This window comes from Triturus cristatus, chromosome 7 (genome assembly GCF_964204655.1).
Source record: "Triturus cristatus chromosome 7, aTriCri1.1, whole genome shotgun sequence".
NCBI lineage: Eukaryota > Metazoa > Chordata > Amphibia > Caudata > Salamandridae > Triturus > Triturus cristatus.
Window position 1 is genome coordinate 18,849,193 of NC_140590.1, and position 16,791 is coordinate 18,865,983.

At 48.3% G+C, this 16,791-nt stretch overlaps 1 protein-coding gene across 1 annotated transcript in view; it reads right to left on the reverse strand.

Moving 5' to 3' along the window:
• Nucleotides 1-1,363: 1,363 nt before the first annotated feature.
• The window catches only part of LOC146808701 (keratin, type I cytoskeletal 12-like), a 31,245-nt gene continuing 15,817 nt past the window's right edge, over nucleotides 1,364-16,791 (reverse strand). The window contains exons 4-8 of the mRNA XM_085615515.1: nucleotides 11,883-12,044; nucleotides 10,561-10,686; nucleotides 9,921-10,138; nucleotides 6,665-6,735; nucleotides 1,364-3,592 (exon numbers count right to left, since the gene is read on the reverse strand). Of these exons, the coding sequence (XP_085471641.1) occupies nucleotides 3,495-3,592; nucleotides 6,665-6,735; nucleotides 9,921-10,138; nucleotides 10,561-10,686; nucleotides 11,883-12,044 (675 nt within the window). The 3' untranslated portion in view covers nucleotides 1,364-3,494. The remainder of the gene's footprint in view (nucleotides 3,593-6,664; nucleotides 6,736-9,920; nucleotides 10,139-10,560; nucleotides 10,687-11,882; nucleotides 12,045-16,791) is intronic.

A 16,791-nucleotide genomic window follows, 5' to 3' on the forward strand; every position in this document is an offset into this window, starting at 1 on the left:
CGCTGTATCTGCAAAAGCAGCGGCGGCCCCTCCATAAGGGCGGAGGAGCGTCACCTACTGCTCAAAGCCAGCAGTTGAAAAAGAAAATGATAATAAAACAATGTTTAATTTTATTTTTTAAGTGACTGGCTGAGCCATGCGTGTGTAGACAGTGGCAGGGCCACCGCAGGGACAAGGAGTGGTGGGTCCTGGAAATGCGCATGTCGTTTTGGCCGGACATCTTTTGATGGCCAAACCGACATGCGCACATAGGCTTCTCCAACCCAGCTGTGTTCCACATCCGGGTGGAGAAACGGCACAGACTCCCTGTGCCTGTGCAAGCGTCCAGCCAGCCTGCTCAGGCCAATCCCGGCGCTGCTCTCACAATATGAGAGCAGCAGCGTCTGGATTAGGAGGGGGCGTCTGTGATGGTGTCCATGGGACTGCTAGGAGCATCAGGAGATTAGAGAAGCACTGAGGCGAAAGGCGGCCAGTAGCATCAGGTAAGTCTTTTTTTTTTTCCTTTATAATGCCACTGCCTCTGCGCCCCCCACTGTATATTTGCAGCAGCTGCGACTGTGCACAAATGTACAACTCCCCCCCTCCCCCCCGGCCATCCAGCCACTGCCACATGAATAACCACAGCCTTTCAGGTGAGAAAGGAAGCAACGCACTGGGGGGGAACATTTTCCAACTATGAAAGCCAAATGAGGCCCCCAACCAGGCACAACAAAACACAGCTACTAGCATCGAACTTTCGAAAGTTCAAGAAATGGAAGGGGTGTGGATTTATATCTAGCGATGCCTCCTACACATAATGACCCCCAGTAACCTTATGTTTACATTGCGTTTCTCTGGAGCACACCAGAGCCCTCTGCTGAAGCTCACAAACAGCAATAAAAGAACATGCCAGCATTGTCACCACACTAAGGCATCCCATCTCCACTGACCAACCCACGGTCTCCAAGCAGTCCAACCCCACACCACGCCCCAGAGGGGTTTGTATACCTTGCCATTCAAAGCAACCTCAGGCCTAGAGTCAACCCTTCAAGGACTCCCAGATCCGGAGGAAAAGTAGTCGTCAGACAACTGCAAAGGTTTGCGGGCGACCATTATGCCTGGACCACAGCAAACAAAACTAGCAACCAACACAAATATGGAAAAACACATGCCAGCTCTCCGTGTAGGAACTCCTGCTCCTCCGTGCAGGAGATTAAAAACTGACCATGTCCATCCCCTTGACCACGCCAGCATATTTGACTCCATCAAACGGTGATGCATCGATACCAAGTCCTACATCCACAAACCTCCATGTGGTGATCCTGCTCATATAAGAATCATCGATCTCCTGCCGACCCATTGGATTGTATACTCAGAGTCCGCGTGCCATTCATGGTACATTTTTATTTTCATTGGGATCACAATCGTTATTGTTCCACGGACATTATTTGAATCTAAACACAAACTTTCTATACCACAAAACAAATCACTGCAAACGTTCTGTTGAAATTCGATAGTTCTGGTTAGCTGCGGCACTGGAAGCATAAGTGACCCCCCTGTCAGACTTCAGTGTGAACAGTCACCATCTCGGAGTGATGTGTGAGGCGGTGGTGCTGGTATCTATCACTGACCAATTTCAGCATTTGCTAGACTTTAGATCTAGTGTCTGTTAACATAAGTGCCAAATTTCATACTATTTCAGCATCAGAAAAAGGAGGTGAGAAAGGCGTTTCACATTTTTAGCTCACTTGGAAATTTTTGCTTGCGCTTAAATGGATTTACACCAAACCTGGCATGAAAGTAGAAGTTTACTCTGAAAGTGCAATTTTGTGGCTTTGGTGAAAACATGTCCAATAAAAATTTGAAAAAGGTGCTGCGATTCACTGATTCAATAATGCAGTCACCACATTTGCATTTTTAGACAAATGTGATTGGCTTGTAAAAATCTTTATGGAATTTTTCTCACCATTTTAAATTTGTGGATCAGTTACAATTTGCGACTTTAGCTGTGTGGGAAACACATTTCCACAAGAAAGGAGACTATAACACATTTCTGACCACAAAGCCGTGGTAACGGGGATTCAGGGGTGGGGGAAAATTGAATAATAGACCAGGAAAAAATATGTAAATTTGCATGTGACTTCAACTCAAAAACGCCATTGAGATCTCAGCAGCCATCTCTTGAAGTAGTAGATTTGTCTGCCATTTTATGAAAAAAAGATTCATCTTATACAACTTATGACTTTCATAAAGGGTTAAAAAAAAAGACAGACTGATTGATAAGCAGAAAAATAAAGAGAGGAGAAAGGCGCCATTTTTTAAAACCCACCGATCCAAGAATGATTGGCTAAAAAAAATTAAATAGTAACAGCACAAACGTGCTTTTGAGATGGACAGGCCAGCAGAAATTTGCTGCCTAAGTTTTCACAAAAAAAGACTAATAGATATATTTTTAAACTACCCATAAGGGCAGGAAGCAGCAACTGGGAGGAAGGAGAAAAACAGTACTCCAGGGAGAAGCAAATGAGTGAGAAAGCAAGTCAAAGGAATGCAAAGGTGGGCAAGCGCAAGATCCGGGGGTGGAGGGTGGAAGAGATAAGGGAACAGCTGGAAAACACATGCACCAATTCGGAGTGCTTAACCAAAAATAAAAATGTACTTCCCATAATGTAACCCTTGGAAGGACAAAGGTTGAAAGGCTACACTCCAGGGGAATGATAAACACAGAGGAGAAAGGCAAGCCCAGACAAGGCAACAAGAAAAAGCAGGCAAATTACAGTGGCAATAAAGGCAATTAGTAGGTTTTTCACAGAGAGACACCCTGCGCTGTCAGGTAGGCTCGACCTAATGACGCCAGTGGGAGAGCCACAGTTGTGTGCAAGAGTCAAATATGGCGGGCAGCACAAGTTATGGTGTGTGTTGTGTGTGATGCTAGTGAGAGATGTTGAGTAGATGCTAGGAAGCATAGAATTATTGTCACTGACTGCCAGAGGATAATAGGAATCAGCCTTCATGCGGTCATCTCCCGCTCCCTGTACATGCAATGGGGTCTCTGGCCATCGTCCCCAGGAACCATCAACAGCCTGGTAGCTTCACATAGAGATATTGCTAATTAAGAAAAAGCAGGCAAAACAGCTCAATTCCCTGCAACAGAATAATTCCCCGGAGGACATGCCACATGTGGCGCACCGCAGCCAGAGACGAGACACAAGAAGGGTATTGGCTGAAGGGACTTGTCGTCTTCAGGCTGCACTAAACTCAGTCCCATTGTTGGACTCATCTGATGGATGGGTTGTGCATTTGGCTACAAAAGTGATCTTTGCTCAAAAGACTGTGGCCTGGGGACATGACTGGCCACAAGAGAGCCAATGACCACTGTAGCTGTTCTCTCTGTTGTCACCATCGCTTCTGTTCTCAGTGAGGGGGCGAACGTCTTGCGTCACATTAATAGAGTACACATGGAGGCAATTTAACGGATCCACCGAACATCCCACGAAGCACCCGGAACCCTGGCATTACATGGGCTCTTCCACCTCCTTCACTTCGGAAGACACAACTTTCCCGTCGACCACTTCCTCAATGATGGTCATCACCTTCCGGGTCTTGGTGGGATCTAGAAAAGAATAATCAAGTTCAGCATTACTTAAAGATATGGACATAATCCTGCCATATTTTCTCTTCCTTTCTAGTAAAATAACTTTCAAAGAATAACGGAGCATATTATCAAGGACGGCGTTAAAATTATCTCCGCTTTAGCGGCAGAGAACTGCTGCTGAAGCGGCGATAAGGGCTTCATTAATATGCCCTTGAGAATTCCCATAGAAGCCCATGTTGACACCCGAACAGGGGCTTCTATGGGAATTCTCCAGGGCTTATTATCAAGCCCATTATCGCCGCTTTAGCGGCAGTTTTCTGCCGCTGAACCGGCAATAATTTTAACGCCGTCCTTGATAATATGCCCCAAAATTCCTACAAAAATGCAGAAATGTCTCCAAATAAATTTGGATAATAAAGTGACGGATGGGTTCAAGATTAGGACTAGGGAGCCGTTTAAATTCAAATTAAGTTTAGGCTCAAAGCTAAGGTTAGGGTCAATGTTACTGTTCGATCTGCGTACGGGTGACGGCAGTGCTGAGAAACAGGGACGGAGTCCATTTACTGCCAGGGCATGGGTTAATGATCGGTTTAGGGTTATATTTGGTGTTTAAATGGCTTTCTACTTTCCCCCATCCGCATTTGAAGGAGAAAGACTTACTCCATTCTAAGCCTAGAGTTTTCAGTCTATTCCAGGGCGGGGAGATTCACTTCTATTGCCCAATGCCTGGTTGGCGTGGGTGGGGGCGGCTTCTGCTGTTTTACAATCCTGCTTTGGGATTCCATGTCCAGAGGTCTTTGGTTATCTCTGTTCAAGGTTCGTCTAAGCAAGTAGCCGTCGTACCAGGGCTCTGAAGCTATAGATATGGGGCACAGAGGCTCTAGCGCCTCCTGGCGTTCTTACTCGGAAGTACACAACATGACACCATTCATTCATTCATAGGGTAGGGGAAAGATAAGATAATCCTAATTTAAATTGTAATGCCAATAACAAATCATGGGTTCATTTGGTACTAGAGATCAATGTATTCCTAAAATCCTTTGTGGAAATATACTTGTGCCAGGTAATCAATAGGTTTTCAATCAAACATGTTTGCATTCAGCGCCTCCATTTCGAAGGTTTTGCAAAAGCCGCTTCTTTCATTGAAAGTTTCTTCAGTGAAAGATTCCATGGAGTGAAGTAGGATTTCTGTGAAATGCCCTCCTTTGAAATGTCCTAGATTTGTCCCCGCTTTTAGTTGCGGTTACAAGTCACTGAGCAGTGCAATGAGTAAACGCACAATCCTTGGTGCCGTTTTATAATCTCACTAAGATATATTTGATGGACGTGCACGCTACAAGCGCTATATGATAACACAATGACAAGGCGCATCTCCTTCTCACACAGATAGCAGGCGCATGGACGTTAGGGACATTTGCACCACTTTGTCTTTTTTTTATTGGATGTGCAGTGCTCTGTGAGCTACAACATCTCAGACGTTTTTCCTCCGTTTGGAGAAGGCGCATCCGTGGGCTTCACAGCCTCCTTAGAGTTCCACTTTCTAGCTTAACGTTTCACTAACGTCACAACCTGCTGATTATAATAGAATTCTCGACTTCTGAAGTCACACCTGGAAAAGAATTCTGGGGCATATCAACAAGGGCTTTATCTCTGCTTTTTTGGTTTTAAAAGACAAAAAAGCAACGATACAACTAGCGCTTTATCAGCAACAGGTTGCTAACACGCAAATTTGCATGTTAGCACCCTTTTACTCTACGCTTCCCCTTGCATCTCTAATGAGATGCAAAGGGGGTGTTCCAGAGTAAAATAATAGGAGAAATGTCGCTAAGCAACATTTCTCCTATTATCAAGGATATCACTAACCCTGTTAGCGATAAAAATAGCAGCGCTAACCGCGGTTAACGCTGCTTTTTTACGTCTGGTATTTTTCTGACTTAGCCATGATATCCTATGTAAGGTGGATATCATGGCTAAGTATGTCTAGCCCTATCAGCAAGCTATCGCCAAACCTTGTGGGATTATTGCTGTATTTCCAGCGATAATCTTACAATTGGCAGCTTGCGCTCTGAATTTTATCACTTTGGAGATAAACGTTGCTAATAGCACGCTATCTCCGCGATAAAATTCAGAGTTGGCCGGCAATAATTATCCTCACGCTAAGAGCGCTGAGCGATAATTATTGCTGGCCCTTGCTGATATGCTTCTAACAAATTATAGCGGCCAAATGTTTTAATTCATATATTGGCTAGCTTATGGCCTTCTCTTTGTCCAACGTCATTCAATATCGCCCGGTCCACATGTCCGCACTATATTACGCATGCCAGTGCACGGGCAAGAGGACTGGAAGACCTTCCCACTGGACATAAACACATTACTTTTTACATTTATTACACTTTCAATTACTGTGTAATTTTATTACAATGCATAGTAGTGCTTCAATAGAGATGACAGTGGTTTCGGGAAAGCCTGCCTAGTCCCTGCAGGCCAGTGACGGTGAATTGGGAACAGTTCTTATACCACACACTTGTTCTGCTCACTAACTTTTTGAGGTGCACCTGAAATTCGAATTGCTACTGACTTGCAAAGGTTAAATAGTATTTGCCATTTTAGATGGCCAATTGGAATCCCTGTTCATCATTTGAGTGACCAATTGCAATCCTTTTTAGCCACTGACTGTAGGGACGTCAGTGACAGTTGTGTAACGATAATTGAGGGGGCGCCCCTGCAAGGTACGTGGAGGGCCCCGTCTGGACTCTATCAAGAGCTCTCCGGCTGAAGTGCAGTGCTGAGGGGGGCCCCTGGAGCTTCGGGGCCCGCACTGTGGGGGTGCGGGGGCATGTGTTACGCCCCTGGTCAGTGAACACTCGCACTCTGAGTCCTGAAGGTGAAATGGAAGCCCTGTTGGCCAACTGAGATCTTGCCATCCTCATTGCACAACTAGAACTTAGAATTTCCGTTGAATCGCGCGGGCACTGGGAGCACTTGGCGATAGATATCAAAAGGAGACACTTTCTGATTGGTCAGAATTTAAAATTTAAATTTAGAAATGATTGGCAAGGATCCATTTGGACAGAAGTGCCATCCACTTACCTCTCTTGGTTTCCGATGGGGTAGGTGACTTCACTACTTCCACTTTTGTTGTCTTTTGAGTTTCATATCCGCTGCAAGTGAACACATGTGCATTAATATTCATGCCTTGAAAAATTGTGTACGAAATATTGGCAGCTAAATTCTTGGTTTTCCATTCTTCAAACGCTTGTTCCATGTCACCAAAATCATAGAGTTAGGGGAATCATATCGCTTGACCTTTAACTCCACCTTATGATGTCACAGAGTGAGTCATTTAAACTTTGTATCTCGAAGCATCACAGGAAGTGACAGAAAGTAACAACCCTAAGGGGTTTATTTACAAGGGAAGTGGCGGAGCGCGGCGTTAGCCTGCTTGGCTTAACGCAGCGCTTCGCCACTTTGGGAACGCAGGTCTACACTGTATTTACAACAATACGGCGCAGACCTGTGTTTTCCCCTGCGCTGGTGCTAAATGTACCTGCCTAGTGCCAACGCAGGCACCCTTGCACAATGGTGCAAGGGTGCCTGCTTTGTGGGAACGATTGTGAATGTGCAGGAAGGTGTCCCTTCCTGCACATAAACAACCTGAAATGGCGATTTGTAACTTCTATGTGTGCTGCTCTGGGCAGCACTCATTGGAGTTGCATCTCTTCATCTTTAAAATGATTGTTAATGCGACACATAAACAATCCTTCTGGCGATTCGCTGTTTCTATGTGTGCATAAGAATGCAGCACGCACAGAAACAGCAAAAACGAGGAGAAATAAAGCGCTTCTCCTCATTGCGCCATGGTAAGACCAGGGTTTTTTTGGTCTTCATTTTGGCGCTGCCCCGTATTTACGCATCCCTTGGAACGCCTACCGCAACACCCATTACCCCCCCCCCTTCACGCTAAATATAGCATGAAAGGGGGCCTTACAAGGCGACGTTAAGCTACATTAAGTGGCTTAACGCCGCCTTGTAAATAAGGAAAAACCTGTATCGCCACCACAACATCAAAAAGAGTGACGTTCCTGTGGTGATAGAGGCTTGTAAACATGCCCCTAAGATTGTCCTAGGGGAAATGACAGGATTCTGATGAAAAACAAAAGTGGACAAACTGTTGCTTTGAAGTCTCACAGGGGCGCAAATACAGCAGGTGCACCCAGTAGAATCAGAGGGATGTGAGTGGTCATCACTGCCGGTGGCCTTTGTTCATAGTTACTGTGACGCAGAGCGCCTCGCTGGGGGTTTACTGCTGCTGGTGGGAGTTGTGATTACATTCAGTACCACTAGCGACCCCATAATCAGGTTATTTTATGATTAAATACTTTCAGGGGGAAAAGTTGTTCTTAGAAGCCATAACTGGCACTACTGGATGCCAGGTTTGCAGAATATCCTTCTCAATCCAAATAACTGACTCACATATCCACCACTCAAATTACTTTCATATTTCCCTATACTAGTTCACCACTAATCCTTTATGGGATCTGGAGTAGCGTGCTACTCTCCGAAAAAGCAATTCAACACCTCATCAGGGGTAGTAAGCGCTATATAAATGCAATTACAATACAATATCAAGGTTGAGACCCCTTGAAGCCAGCTCATGCCATTTTCTTCCTACACCCTACACTTCCCGTCCCTTTATTTTACTTACGGAGATTTATTTTCCATCCCTGCCCTGTACCTTAGTCACTCTTTTCCTATATGTCTCTTCCTCTGAATTTCTTCCTTTTCTCTCTTTTGCTAGATCAAAGTCTCTTGATAGCCATACATTTGGGTTTCCATGACTACCACCTGCCAGCCCCTGCACAAATTAAGCACTGCCTTTAGTGATATCTATGGCTGCCTCTCGCCAGGAGTTAGGTGTGTGCAGGTGCGCAAAATTGTAGCTAATCGTAGCCCATGAATTGTTTTTTAACTTTGCCATCTTCAGGACCTTCACTGAGTTTTCGAACTTACAAAAAAAGGCAAGGAACATGTCCTGAGAAACTTTTCTGAGACAGGATCAACAGCAAAGGCGTTTTCTCCCAGAAGTTGACATTTTTCTTGCTGGTCAAGTTCAGAGCTTGGCAGAGCTGTCAGTGCCACACAGCTCTGCAGTGCAGCTCACCCTAACAGCAGCACCAACACAAGCCTGGCAAGGAAGCCCCTTACAAAGGACTCCACACCCATCCTGAATGGTCTCCCCACCCCACCGTGCCTGGAGCAGGGCTAGTGTTAGCCCTAAGCCTGGTCCTTACCCGAGCTCCCCCTAACAGCAGCACCAACACACCAGCCTGGCAAGGAAGCCCCCTTACAAAGGGCTCCACACCCATCCTGAATGGTCTCCCCACCCCAGCATGCATGGAGCAGGGCTCGTGTTAGCCCTAAGCCTGGTCCTTACCCGAGCTCTCCCTCCAGGAGGCGTGTTAGCCCTAAGCCTGGTCCTTACCTGAGCTCTCCCTCCAGGAGGCGTGTTAGCCCTAAGCCTGGTCCTTACCCGAGCTCTCCCTCCAGGAGGCGTGTTAGCCCTAAGCCTGGTCCTTACCTGAGCTCTCCCTCCAGGAGGCGTGTTAGCCCTAAGCCTGGTCCTTACCCGAGCTCTCCCTCCAGGAGGCGTGTTAGCCCTAAGCCTGGTCCTTACCTGAGCTCTCCCTCCAGGAGGCGTGTTAGCCCTAAGCCTGGTCCTTACCCGAGCTCTCCCTCCAGGAGGCGTGTTAGCCCTAAGCCTGGTCCTTACCCAAACTCTCCCTCCAGGAGGCGTGTTAGCCCTAAGCCTGGTCCTTACCCGAGCTCTCCCTCCAGGAGGCGTGTTAGCCCTAAGCCTGGTCCTTACCTGAGCTCTCCCTCCAGGAGGCGTGTTAGCCCTAAGCCTGGTCCTTACCCGAGCTCTCCCTCCAGGAGGCGTGTTAGCCCTAAGCCTGGTCCTTACCCAAACTCTCCCTCCAGGAGGCGTGTTAGCCCTAAGCCTGGTCCTTACCCGAGCTCTCCCTCCAGGAGGCGTGTTAGCCCTAAGCCTGGTCCTTACCCGAGCTCTCCCTCCAGGAGGCGTGTTAGCCCTAAGCCTGGTCCTTACCCGAGCTCTCCCTCCAGGAGGCGTGTTAGCCCTAAGCCTGGTCCTTACCCGAGCTCTCCCTCCAGGAGGCGTGTTAGCCCTAAGCCTGGTCCTTACCCGAGCTCTCCCTCCAGGAGGCGTGTTAGCCCTAAGCCTGGTCCTTACCCGAGCTCTCCCTCCAGGAGGCGTGTTAGCCCAAAGCCTGGTCCTTACCCGAACTCTCCCTCCAGGAGGCGTGTTAGCCCTAAGCCTGGTCCTTACCCAAACTCTCCCTCCAGCAGACGCCGGTAGGTCTCGATCTCCATCTCCAGCCGCGTCTTGATGTCCAGGAGCAGCTGGTACTCATAGCTCTGCTGCTCCATGTCGCTGCGGAGCTGGGTCAGCTGCTCCTCCAGGCCGCTGATCTTCTGCTGCATGGCAAAGAGTTGCTGGCAGTAGCGGCCTTCGGTCTCAGACAGGGTGCCTGCAAGGGACTCTTTCTGAGGGGAGAGAACAGGAAAAAAGGGACATGAATGGATGGATAGGAAAAGATTTATGGATGTATGGATGAATCGATAGATTGCTTTTATGGATCAATCAGTAAATACATGTGTGAAAGGATGGATTCATTGATTTGTGGATCAATCAATGGATGGGTGGATAGAGGGGTAGAAGGATGGGTGAGTGGAGGGTTGGATGAATTGATTTTTGTTTCCTTCAGTAAATGGATGTGGACATGGATGGACTAATGAACGGATTGGTTGATTTGCAGAGCAATCTATAAATGAATGGTGGATGGATGGATCGATCAATAGAGGGATGTGTGGGTGGATGTATGGTTGAATGCACGGGTCGATACTTTGATAAAAGACTTCTCTTGAATAGCACAGATGGCTTGTCGAACGACCTTTGGGCTACTTACCATGGCCATCTGGGCTTGGAGTTCTATCTCCAGGCTCTGGAGTGACCGTTTCAGGTCAGACATCTCACTGCGACTCGATGACACTTCACTCGCGTCGCGGACGATGACCATCTGCAGCTCTGCAACCTGGACCAAGAGAGAGTAAATCACTTCTGAAACACAGGTGTGAACAAATCCAGCACTACTCCACTGATGAAGTGAATGATAAATCCGGATGTGATTGGCTGGCTCAATGGACAAACTGGCCATTTTCAGTGGCCTCTGGACTATTTAACCCTTGCTGGGATTGCCAGTGCTTGAGGCCCTGCGATACCGCAGTAGATTCATGTGACAGCGGCATAAGTACGCAACCCGCTGGTTGCAGGTTTGAAACATTGGATGGTTAACTCAGCCAGAAAGTGGTATATTTAAATGAAGTGAATTTTATCATCCCAAAGTGTAAGGAGCTACATGTGTCGTTTTTAACCTCCCTCTGTTTCCCTCCAGTGTAGCTACCTTTTGCAGAGCTCACATTTGTTGTGAGAATCAGTCTTATGGGGTTGCCAAGGCCCTATCCCTTCATCCAGAAACCTGCATTCAGGCAGCCATTGTCTCCTTGGTGCCACCAGTAGTGGGAAATGAACACCTACGTCATCGTTGTCATCACACCCACATTCTTTGGGGGTGTTACCATTGGAAAGGAAAGTACATGTGTTTTTGGCACTCTTAGGAACGTTTTTGCATATCATTTTTTTTCTAATAGTAGATAATTGTGTTATTCCCCTTTTCAATTTCTTCTCATTTATCTCTCTGAGGCTTGTCTGTGACAATTGAAGCCAATCAATGTATTTATAAATCATTCTATAGTGCAATCTCTAGAAAACATTACTACGGAATGATTGCATTTACAGCGTTTGAAAAGTTTACTTTGTCAACGTTACTAAGCTTTTCATAAAAGTGAAACATCTTGCAAAAAAAGTTAGCAGATAAATATTTGTTGCAAAAACGTTTATTGCAAACTTGGGTGGTGTCTGCTAATTGTTTTCTGCAAAGAACGATTTTTAGTTTTTTTCCGTTATTTATTTTGAACTATGCAGCTTTTGCAAAATCACGAAGTGTGGAGAGGAAAGGATTTGTGACTACGCACACCCCTTAATTTATATTTTGCGCTCTGTGGAAAATTTTCTTACAGAATTTGGTTCAGCATCATTACTAGATTTATGGGGGTAAAACCCCTATTGAAATTTTCCTCCATTTGCTAGTCGCTCTAAAGCCTTTGTCAGCATCAGTGTTTGACGTCGTCATTGGTGATCCGTGCAGTGGTGGGCGTGGCCCTCTCTTACCTTCTTTCGGAACATGTCTTCCGCCTCCTGGCGGTTCTTCTCTGCCAGCAGCTCGTAGTCGGCCCGCATGCTGTTCAGGTTCTGCAGCAGGTCCAAGGATGGGGCAGCGTCCATCTCGACGGACACCTCCCCGCTAGCAGCATGGCGAGCCGCGTTCAACTCCTGAGAGGGGAAAGATTTTCAATCAGACTCTTGAGATCACTCCATGGTCTAGCCCCACAACAATAAGACATTCATAATGGGATGTGTTATGCAAATATTCCTTTGCAAAGGTTGTAATGGAAAAAGGTCTATGAGGAAGAAATCCTTTCAGAAGTAGGCGATGGATCCCACCCTCAGTCAAGGCGCGCGAGCCCCTGATCCTATAAAGCGGATATCCCTGGATGTACCTTGCCATGTACTGACTTTACCACTGAGGTTTTTCTTTTTAATTAGTAGATCTGTAGAGTAGGATACTATTTTAGAATTTCTGTTATTTGGGCTCTCAAAAACACACAAAAATGGAGAAATGTGTAATCTTTGTTTCTCGGCTCCTTTATTCACCTTATTCTCTCCTTTCCATTCATTCGATCAATCCTAATTCAGAAATTCAATGACTAAATATTCAAAGTAGAGCACCTTTCATTCAAGTTGTTCACATTATCTTCCATGAATTCGCCTCTATGAGCACATTCCTTTTACATACACCCTTTGCCTGCCCGGGCCAGGTTTTCTTGAATTCTTTGGGAAACACCAAGAAGTCACGTTTTTGCAGCAAGGTTTGACTTCTGCTCTGAGGTACTGTGGAGATACCTGCTTGGCAGCGGCAGCATTTATTCATCTATTTGATGGTGAATTACCAAGGACTGCATGCTGCTGGTATTGTTAAGGGTGCTGTGGTTGGCGAATGAAACCGTAAACAGCTACCTGATATATTTATCTACCAGCCCTTTGTGTGGCTCGCTGACAGGCATCTTTAAAACTTGTATAGGTCCTGTGATTGGCCTAGTAAACTCTGTTGGGTCCATTCATCAATGGGGCATATTCACAAAGAGCTATCTCCGAATTAACAGCACTTTATCGCAGCCAAAGTCGTGATAAATTTACCTCCCCATTCACAAGCTGGTGCTAACAGCCCACAGCAACAGTTTACCCGTGATAGCAGCCGCAAAAAACATCGCCACAGAGGACACCCGCAACTATCGCTAATGAGATGTAGAGTTGGCGTTCCCGTGCCAAAATCCGCGACAACATCATACCACAACATTCTCAACAACCAGACAGAACTGCGATAAAAACATAAAACAGGCGATAAGGCGTGTTAGCAGCAGGAAATCTACACCTGCTCTGACCTGGTGTAAACTCGGACGGCAGTCAGCATCACAAATGGGAGCACAGCCCAGGGCCACATCGGAAGGGCAACAGTAGCCATGGAGCCACCCATCATGAAGCCCGGACACCCAAGAGAGCCACAACACCCACCCACACCACCCCAGGACCACAACTCACACCCGGAACACCCCCCCCCCGGACCACCACAGACGCAGCGCAGACAAAGACAGTGGACCCCCAGGAAGTGTACGAGCCTCACAGACCCAGCCTCTGACAATGTCACCATCCACCACAGGCTGAAAGGGACAACCATCCCACGCAACCCGACCATCATCGCCCAACAGGCCTACGGCACCAACACAGCGGACAACCAACATCCCACACCACACCAGGCTGCTGGCTTGGCTGCACCAGCTGGCAGCCCCCAACCAACACCCGCCAGAGTCGGAGGAGTCTCACTGCCAGTCACATCCAAGTCCCTCACACCTGTCCTGGACATCACCATCACCCTGCTACTCCAGTCCCCACACGTCCAACACAATGCGCAGGTCACGCTGGAGACCAAGCAAGGATCATATGCCATAGCAGGATGCACGCACGTGTTGGAGGCAATCCACAGCACACATGTCCCACCTGTGCCCCCTGGTGATACAGCACACAATCACCGCAACAGAAAGCACACGTCCCACCCCAATGTGCAGGCAACAAAAGAACACCGTGGAACCTCCAACAATGTCGGCTTCAAATACACAGCCATTGTGCATGATTCCTTCATCCTCCGACCGTCCATCACCAACCAGCGTACCCAGGATGGCAACAAGGGAAATGCACAGCCCCTTGGCATGTTCTAAATGAACACCTCACTCACCTCAACTCCACAACCATGCAAATCACAACTCTGGCAATGCACACGTCACAAAATCACAACCACCATGCACAGCAACATGCCCACCCACCAGACACGACAGAACAACTCACAATGTTTACCTGGCCCAGCCGTGAACATGAGCCGTCAACGGCATGGCACCTCAGCCACACAACAGTGGAATGTGGAGAGAGGTGCCAAACAGGCATGTGTGAAGGATGCAGTAGTACCATGTTTGGGAAAGTACACAATGCCAAGTGGAGATGTGCTGGACAGACCGCAGTATGCAGCACACACCCACATCCATGGCGACGGACACCTCTGGTGTATGGAGTGTGGTGGACAGTGGATGCAACCATGTCACCACAGCCCGTGGGGGACCTCGTGAAAATCTTGTCTGTTACGCACCCCCTCTAAGTGTGATCGGAGTGGGACAGCCCGGCGTACGCCACGCCAGCATAGGGGTGTGAATATCAAGCACGTAGCCCTGGATGTGGTCCTCTTCCGGAAATCCCAATGTCTCTGCCAGGGCAGTGCCTCTCACCCCACCACGAGGCTGACGCCGTCCTCTAGAGTGGAGTTGCCTGCGATGCTGTGCGCCTGCCGAACCACGGACCAGTCAGGCCCACCCCTGCGCAGCCAGGCCTCACTGATCACCTGCCGACATCAGCGTGTGTCACGGAGGGCCCACCACATTCCGGCTCAAGCTCCATGCCCAAGTCCTATGACCTTGGCGGCCTCCTCAGACCATCACAGCCTCCACGACACTGGTCCGCTTTAGTCCTTTTTCATTGACTGCCATGTAACGCCTACTCCTCAGCCCAGTAGGTCCCATGTGTGAAACTGTGTCCTGAGTCATGAATGGCAGTGACCCCAAATCTGGGCCAGGGGCAACAGCACCAGGCCCCACCCGATCAGTAAGGCATAGTTCCATATCAACTTCTTGCGATACGTGCTGCCACTAACCCTGTTCAATGCCAGCTGGCGCTACGTGGTGCCACTAACCCTGTTCAACGCCAGCCGGCCACACATGGTGCCACTAACCCTGTTCAACACCAGCCGGTGACACGTGGTGCCACTAACCCTGTTCAACGCCAGCCGGCGACACATGGATGAGGGACCAGGACTACCCTGCGGACCAGTAGGTCCCACATCCAGCACCTAGGCGCAAATCACGAATGGCAGAGTCCACACCAGTGGTCGCACGGAGAGGAGTAAGAGGAAGATGCGGCCCAGTTTGTATGAAACCGGAGTCACATACACGGAGGTGTCCCAACACGTGGTGCCACTGAACCTGAACTACGCAGGCCGGTGGGGCCATCCAAACTATGCCGGCGACACTCAGTGAATGGGCCGTGCTGACTGCTGCCTCAGGCCTACATCACGGTCGGGTAGGTCACACATTTGGAACTGAGTCTTGATTACACCATGGCAGTGAACGCCATTTAAGGCAGAGTACAAGTCACTAAACTCACTTCGATGTGGTGCCAACAAGTCTGTGCATAGCATTACAACCACACGTGTCTGTGGGCATATGTGGACAACTGCCCTCGGCCTACGCTGCACACAAGTAGGTCACAGAATTGGAACTGGACATCGATTATTCAAAGGCAGAATACATGTCATCGCAAGCAAGGCGAGGCATAAGAGGATGACGCGTTGCAGTCTGGAGGGAATAGGATCATCATTACAGAGGTGATCGAACACTACCGACAACTGTTCATGTGTCACTAATTACTCTGTGCATCGCGAGCCAATGACACGTGGCTATTGGCCTCTGCTGAGCCATGGCTCTGGACTGCACCACGGACAAATAGGTCACACATGTAAAACTGAGACACGATTTATTTATGGCACATTCTATGCCATTGTACACTCATCATCGCAGACTGCATCCCCTTGCAGCACTGGTGCCACTGGTGCCATGTGCCCCATGATCCATGTACACTTATTGTTTAAACTTGGGTGGCATGTGAGACTATGGCCTGGGTGTCACCATCATCATGTAGCCGATACTGATTTGGGGTCAAGTAGGTGTCTGTAGCATTAATCTCCTACATATTGCCTGAGTCTGCTTGGTTATGCCCTCTGCATGACGCCCTGGAAGAACACCTTCCACTGTCCCCTGAAACACTCCGCATCATTCACCTTGGACATCGACAAGGTCCCGATCAGCTCATGTGTCCCTATCACACTGCACCGTAAGTCACCGTCCCTTGGCGGTGTGCCTGTGCCGGCCGCACTGCATCCGGAGCCACTAACTCTGTGCACCACAACTCATGGACCTGTTCTGATTGAGGACTGTGCTGTGGACAGTGCACGCAACAATGTTGCTTCATGCAGTGGGGAAGACATGGGACTATGATGAGGAAGATGTGTCAAGTGTGCGGACGGGAGAAGGCACAGACAATGGAAAGGCAGGAGGCAACAACCCCAAGGCTGGAATGCAGACTGGAGGTGGAAGTCAAGCTACACACCCGGATCTATTACTGGGTATTGCGCTGTGGACTGCGGACGCAACTGCCACCTCAGGCAGTGTGGGAGACCTGGGACGTTAATGAGGGAGTTGATGCAGGTGTAACACACCCCACTGCATCTGCATCAGGACTGAACCAAAGGGACACAGTCGTAGCAATTTCTGCACATGAGCACGCTCATCTCTAGTGCCCCTACCTCATTGCGCTGCAACTCACGGGCACTTCTGTTTGTATGTTGGGTGACCGCTGTCCTTGC